This window comes from Octodon degus, unplaced genomic scaffold (assembly GCF_000260255.1).
Source record: "Octodon degus isolate 3935 unplaced genomic scaffold, OctDeg1.0 scaffold00007, whole genome shotgun sequence".
In the NCBI taxonomy this organism is placed as follows: Eukaryota; Metazoa; Chordata; class Mammalia; order Rodentia; family Octodontidae; genus Octodon; species Octodon degus.
This window is the reverse complement of record NW_004524583.1, coordinates 4,943,018-4,950,750: the sequence shown is the minus strand read 5'-3', so window position 1 is coordinate 4,950,750 and position 7,733 is coordinate 4,943,018. Positions and strand designations below refer to the sequence as shown.

At 38.6% G+C, this 7,733-nt stretch overlaps 1 protein-coding gene and 1 pseudogene across 1 annotated transcript in view; one reads left to right on the top strand and one right to left on the bottom strand.

Annotated features, from left to right (window-relative positions):
* Positions 1-7,733, bottom strand: part of Sel1l (SEL1L ERAD E3 ligase adaptor subunit) — a 34,983-nt gene that overhangs the window by 7,676 nt on the left and 19,574 nt on the right. Inside the window, exons 4-6 of the mRNA XM_023703812.1 lie at positions 3,619-3,786; positions 1,700-1,805; positions 479-641 (exon numbers count right to left, since the gene is read on the bottom strand). Coding sequence (XP_023559580.1) covers positions 479-641; positions 1,700-1,805; positions 3,619-3,786 — 437 coding nt within the window. The remainder of the gene's footprint in view (positions 1-478; positions 642-1,699; positions 1,806-3,618; positions 3,787-7,733) is intronic.
* On the top strand, positions 7,340-7,725 carry LOC101563570 (annotated as a pseudogene).

Sequence of the window (7,733 nt, the reverse complement as noted above, 5' to 3'; positions counted from 1 at the left end):
GCTCAGCCCACCAGGGGGCGGGGCTGGCTGGCATGTGGTGCTGGGGGATTGAACCGCGGTCCCTGTGCTTTAGCTAAACTTGTTCTAAGTAGGTGCTTTAGACCACTGAGCCATCTCACCAGCCCCCGTAACAGACTTTTAAAAGACATTAATATTAACAACAGTTACAGCATATGAACTGTAAAAAAATGCAATGGTAATTCCAGGTAAAAGAGAATTACTTGTGTATTTCATTCTTTATAGATATAATTTAGAAAAACTACTAATCTAATTGTAACAAGATATAATTGAAAAAATACCTCAGACTAAGGAGAAAGAATATCAAAGGAGAAAGACAAAACAGTTTGCCAAAATAATATTTAAAAATATGTTATTTTCCAGTCTTAATTATTATAAGACATCAGGGCATAAGGAATAAGCTGCCGCGGAAGTCAACAACGCTGTACTCTGACAGGTTTGGCCCTGTAAGTGCACCTACCGCCTGCCCTTTGGGAGAGCCTTCCTCGGTCAGCTTCTCAAACATCTCTTTAGCGGCCTGGATGTTCTGCGGCAGGTAATCCCCAAACAGAAGGGCATAGGACACTCTCTCCAGAGCCTTGGTGTGATTCATGCTTGCTGCCTTTTGAAGATACCGATATGCTCTTTAAATGCAAGCAATGAAACACAAATTAGCAATGTTTTGGAACTGCTGTTGAAAGTTTTCTCAAGATCTACCAAAATGCTGTATAAATAATTTCCTTTTTTAAATAAGAAATTTCCTGATATTATTTTTACTATACATACAATTCATCATACATATGTAGAAATCTAAGGTGCCAGTTCTCCCTGTTATTCCTGTTCCCTGGCATAGTCTAATTACACTAACAGTAATTCTATTATTATCATTTTTTTTTTTTTTGTATTTTTAGGGAAGGGTCTACAGGGTGTTCAGGGTCTCGCTACTAGATCAGACTCCTAGTGATCTGCCTGTTTACAGCCTCCCAAAAGCTGGGCTTATAGGCCCAATGCCACCATGCCCAGTCTCAATTGCTGTCTCAATGTGTCCTGGGGGCAGGATTAGCATGGCAGGCCCGGGGGATGGAACCCCTGGCCCCTGCGCCTGCTGGGAGGCACTTTAATCTGCTGAGCTATTTGGCTGGCCCCATTAACAGTAATTTTAAGAACATCTAAAAAACCCTGAAATAAGATAACTGTAATATGATGAAGTCTAGTAAATAATCCAATAATTGTTCTAATTTTTTGTTAATTTTTTTCACAGAATATAACAAAAATTAGCTGAAATAAAGACACAAAATGTTAGAATACAGTCACTTGTTTTACATTCTTTCCATGTAAAAATTCTGAAACTCTAGTTGAAAATTTAAAAGCAAAACCAACAATCAAAAAAAAAAAAAAAAAAAAAAAACAAAAACAAAACCCAACAATCACACTTAAGGATAGTTCCTTTTGTTAAATCCTGAACAGATATGCATTCTTCGTTCTTAATAACTATAAGAATTTCAGTTACTTTTCTCACTGTTCATCATCTTGATCAGTATCTATGTTTTTATGCTAACAAGTTAAAATATGCTAAAACTAATGCCACTAATGCACACAAATCACATTATGTTTTCTTGTAATAGATTAAGAAATCTGGGTTTCTCAGCAGTTTTTTAAAAAGTTTATGGCAACGAAGGATGGAGTTGGCTTTGGTACCTACTCTCTCTTTTGGCTTTTCTTGTTGCTTCCATTGAGGATTTTCATTCCAGTCTGATACAGCATTTCTGCTTCCTGCATTTGCCGTCTCTTAGCAGCTGCTTCTTCAGCTAAAAATACGTCACATGCATTTATGTAGATTGTAGTTCTATACTCTTTCTTATCAAACAGCAGAACTTATTTTTCCTTTTAGGTAGTCACACAGACACAATGAATGATATACTGCTATTTTCAAATAGGACTCTAAAGTGGTGTGGTCTTTTCTACTGAAATTACTTTCTTCTACAAGAAACACTACTAATTGCTTTTGGGGGGACACTTCTTGTGCTAACATTTTTATATAATTCAACTAAAATGTGAGCTTATACATCAAGTTTAAAATAAGAGAAGAAATACATTAGAAAACAGTGATCAGAAAAATACTGTTATAATCAAAGAACACCTTACCTCTATCTAAATATGTATTTTATAAGGAGAAAGCAGTTATATAATAAAAATTAAAGGCAGAGTGATAGCCCACCCCAAACCCCAGCACTTGGCAAGCTGAGGCAGGAGGGGCACTGGGAGTGGGAGGCCAGCCTAGGTTACACAGTGAGTTCAAAGCCAGCCTGGATTACAGAGAACTTGTCTCAAAAAGTTTTACTAAATACAGATTCAAACTTAGCATTTAAATCCATAATTTCTTCATATCAATTTTTCATACTTAGTAATTCAACCCTGAAACTCAAAAGATTTACCATGGATTTTTTCAAAATTATTTGCTATCCTAATAAGGCATTTTAAATAGAAATACAGAACTCACCAAAATTCATGCATCTCATTAAGACCAGTATTTGTAGAAATAGAAATCCTCTTGTAGTACAAAAAAATCTATACTTCTCTGTCATACCAGCCTACTTACATTCAAAGTTGCCCTGGAAACACAGCTGGCCTGTAGAACTCAGCCTCTGTATTTATATTAACATTTATACTTAGCTTACTTAAATATGCTATATTTGTCAAGTGTTACATCAGGACAGCACACTTCACTGAAAGTATTTTATAAAGGTATTTTTAATTACCACTGCTTTTACCATAAGGGTCTGTTTCCTTTATTATTATTTTTTAAAATATTTTTTATTTCTGAAATGTATTTAGTTCAGGGTCTACAGGGTCGCACTACAAAGACTGGACTCATAGTGATTCTCCTGTTTTAGCCTCCCAGTGCTGGGATTACAGGCGCATGCCACCACTCAGTCTCAATTGTCATCTCAGCATGCCCTGGGTGCAGGGCCTGCACGGCACACTGATTTAACCCTGGTCCCTGTGCCTGGCTAAGCAGGTGCTTTAATCTACTGAGCTATCTGGCCGGCCCTGTTTCCTTTACTGATAAAAAATGTTTTATGTCAATTGATCTAGCAGCTTGCCTAAAGGATTTATGAATCACATGTTTAAAACTTTTTAAAATAAGACATGAGTGTGCTAAGCTGTCTTGGCAGCCTGAAAGTAACTACACATCTTTCTGGCACCCAAGTGTAGAGTCTCGGTATGCAGCTCGGGCTGGCCTTGTGCTCTCTTTTGTAGCCTCCAGGCTGGTCTTGAACTCATAGTGATCCTCCTTCAACCTCTCAAGTGCTGGCATTACAGGTATGTGCCACTGCTTGGTTCCAGGGCTGGCATGGCATGCCTGGGGATGTGGCCGTGAGACAGCACACCTGGGGTCCTGGGGTCAGCATGGCATGGGGACCTGGGAACTGAACTCAGGTCCCTATAGCTGCTTATGCCTCTGAGCTCTCTCCCCAGTGCTCCCAAGTGTATTTATGGCTATAACCACACCTTCAACTTGGCCATGACTAACCATGGTGGAAAAGGACGGCCGGAGAAAGGCCTTTGGAAGAACGCCTTTGTCACAGCCACATGGACCTACTTCTACTGAACGCTTACTTTCACAAAAGCCCCACTTCTCATCAGTTTTGTAGTCGTAGGTCGTAGCACACCACAGCCTGCCGTCTTCCCGCCCATCGGATGTACATTCATCATATTCCTTGTCCAGGAAAAGAAAAGGGAAGTGGCAGGGTTCCCCATGTGCCGTGCCCTCAATGGCGGTCATGGCTGGAAAGAGATGAAGTAAAATCCAAGCATCAACACACTTGTGGTATCCAGGGATTCACTGTAGAATGCACAGGCAAAAGTAAAATGATGCATGCTTTGTTTGTCATGAGGGACACGGAAGGGCCAGATTAGGGAGGACCTCAGGCTAAGCTGACTTGGCATGAGCTGACCGTGTGAAGTTGTCTAGGTATAACCTTAGAATGTTAAAACTCCTGCTTACCCAATGAACAAAAAAATAAGGAAAATACATGTGAATCAATTCGATTGCTCAACTCTTCTTTTCTCCTGGGATGTTATAAAGCAATTTATTCAATAAGATATAGTTATTCAGGAAAGCGCTCTCCTAGGCAGAGCTAAGGACTAATAAAGGCCTCTGTGATGTCATAGCATTTTATCAATTACCATACAAGTACTAAAGTGATTTTTCTTTTTAAGCCATATTTTGGTGCCCACTAGATTTTGTTTACATAGGGTCTGTCACTTCAGGGCATAAGAGTTCAAAAGATGCCAGTGGGTACTGTTATTAAATGTGACACACCTACTCTTAGAGGCTACAGAGTATATCTTCTTTTTCTCCAGTGCTTAAACATGAAAAGATTTTCTGTATATTTTGAGAGACAAAATGAATTCTAAGTGGCTTACCACCACGCAGATGTCATTTATCATCCTGGTAATCGATGAGCAGAGGGCAAATCTTTCAACATACCCTTGTTTTACCCAAATTATCTTTCATGAAATATATAGACAAAGTGACTATTAGCAGTCACCTGAGGAGTACCACAGATTTTGAAAAGGGTATCCCTAAGCACTGCTGCTTGATCCAAATTGGCAAGTGCAGAATTTCAGTTCCTAAACCTGAATTTCATTTTCAGTACCACATGATAGCTAAAAATACTAAATTTTTCTATGATAACAGAAATCTTTGTTCATGTTTATCAAAACTATACTGTAATACAAAATAATTATCTTTTCATGTGATGGAATTGTGCACCAGAACAAAAAACCTAGACAGAACCAAAAGGATTTTGGCAACAAAAGGTCTTAACCTCTTAATGATTCGGTAGTGCTTTAAGCAGGAAGAATCCCTGGGATGCACGTACTTTATTAATTCAGTAACAACTGAAATCTGCCAAAATAATGTCTTTTACTAATGAGTTATTAGAAAGGAAGTCTTCTATCTCTGAATTATCCTGTCCAGGTAAAAATTACAATATGGAAATTGTTCCTACATTTTTAATTTCTATTTATTTATTGTGTGTGTGTGTGTGTGTGTGTGTGTGTGGCCAGCTCAGCCCACCAGGGGGCGGGGCTGACTGGAATGTGGTGCTGGGGGATTGAACCGCGGTCCCTGTGCTTTGCTTAGCTTAGCTTGTTCTAAGTAGGTGCTTTAGACCACTGAGCCATCTCACCAGTTCTACATTTTTAATTTCTTTAAAATATTTTGTTATTGACTAGGACTTTCTACCTTCCAATCATTTATCTGAGGTAGAAAGTTCTCAAAATAGTGTTAATTTTATCATTAATTTTCTTTCCATGGAAAAAGTGCAACAATTTCAAAAGTATTCTTCTTTTTTTTTAGTCCAGAAGGCAAAGATTTATTAAAGGGGAAATACACTCCACACAGAAATAAGGAGAGTTGGCAGATGAGAAAACTCAGTGAATTGGACTCAGAATGTGACTCAATCCCATCTGTTTTAGGTTTGAAGTTAAAAAGTCTGCTTGGGAGAGTTCTAAGTAGGCAAGCTTGGAGGTAGCAGCTGCAAGTACATGCTCTAGAAAGGAGAGCAGACAGAGAGCTGGCAACTGCCCTGGGTTGCAGGGTGACCTTAGAATTGGAATAGTAGTTTAGGGTGGTAACAAACTGGGCTTCTTTCTGATCAACTGATCCTCCAGCCCCATGCCAGGAGGGGGAGGTTTTGTTTTTTTCTTTAATTGGACCTAGATGGAACTAACAGGCTGCAAAGCCCACAAGGATGGAGAGGAGATGGGGTCAAAATCTCAATTTTTTTAAAAATATTTTTTTCCCATAATTTTATTGAGAAACAAATAGCAATGAGACAGTTTCAAATCAAATTGAAGCCTCATTTTTTTTTTGTCTTTTGGCAGAACCAGGGATTGAACTCAGGCCCTTGCACTTGCCAGGGAAGCGCTTATTCCACTGAGTCATCTCCCTGGCCCTCAAATCAAATTGGTAGGACAGTTTCAATAACTAACACATTGCATACTCTCTTCCTAGTGGTTAATTGCTGTACAAGATGTGGACTTGATATTCTATTACAAATCCTTCTATTCATTAAGAGAATGTAGCTATATATCTATCCTAATCATTTTGAATACACAGATACAAAATGGACATTCGTCTGTATCCCTTTTTGTTAAGTTCCGTTATTTGAATATTATAGGTGTGTTAACTCAGCAAAAAATTCTACAAGAGTCCAATAGTCCATAAGAGTATTGGGTCTTCCGCTTGCCTAGCAATGTCAGAAATTGTTGATCTGAGTCCCCTACAGCTCAACATAACAACATGGCTTTACTTCTTATACTTCGTTTTTATACTTTTCTGCTGGATGGTTAAGACCAAGATAAAGCAAGATCTATGCAACAAGAGTTGTAGCTTTTGGATCTGATAAGGCCAGTCAAATCTCCTCAAGATTTATTATGCGTTCCTGTACCTCAGATTGTAGATCTTTTGTCAGTGTCAGCCATGTAGATGAGTCACAGCCATTGCTTGGCCAATGTGCTCTCTGTGAAAGCCAGAGAGAATGTTTTCTCTCCATGTGACTCTCCTTAGGCACACTCTACATCATCGAACAGTTTCCTCTTTGGCCCCATAATCTCCTTGATCAGAAAATTTGGGACACCACTGAGTTACATGACATTACAGTACAAGTTCGCATATGTCCTGAGTCTTAACTGACCTTGGAAGGCTAGGGTCAAAATGTTGGCTTTCCTTGCGGTCCTCTTTTTTCTCTAATTCAAAAGTATTCTTTTAGAAACCTCTGTAAGAGTAGTGCCAATTTTAAAAACAAGGCAGTTTTTCTATAATGGCCTAACAAAGTTGGCTGATTTAATTAACTTCAATTAATAATAGCCAGTAATCAAGTATGACACTTAAAATGAAAGGGAAAACTGTGTTATTAAGTCCAGTTTGCAGCTTCACAAAAACCCTCACATTTTCTAGATAAATAATCAGTTTTTTTCTATGACAATGAACAGTATCACCATCTATTTACATGTCAAAGCTGAAGATACTTTATGGCACATGAAAACTGACTGTAATAATGAACAGACCACTTTATAGTTAAATTAGTAGAAATCTGCTCTTGCAAAGTGAATTAAAATTATTCAAGTTAAGCTACAAAAAAGTAAAAAACAAGAACAAAAACCACCTGAAAATCGTGTTGTCTGGCATATGAGTACAGGTGCACTATCATATTACTAGCAGTAGTATAAATTAGTACGACTTCTCAAAGAGGGACATTTAATGGTAGGTAACGGTCACCAGCGCAAGGGTCATTTTATCGCTGGGAAGGGATGGCCCTCGCCCGTGGTGATGGTGGTTAGCAGGATGAACAAAGATGCGCAGGTAAGAGCACCGATTAACCAAAAGTTAATAGAAACTGGAGAAAGAGAACGCCTCAGAGTTGCTGTGAGCTAAATTAACTGAATGTGGCTGGAAGGATCAATTGAAGGCTCACTGTAAAGATAATGATTTTAGATGGTATGATTTGTTTTTTGCTTTTGCATAAGAGGTGATTAAAGAAAAAGGACTAGAACACGTTACTGTTGATGACTTGGTGACTGAAATCACTCCAAAAGGCAGAGCCCTGGTACCTGACAGTGTAAAGAAGGAACTCCTACAAAGAATAAGAACATTCCTTGCCCAGCATGCCAGCCTTTAAGGTTGAATTAGATTGTGTTGTTCTGTGGTTTTATTTCTGAAAGTA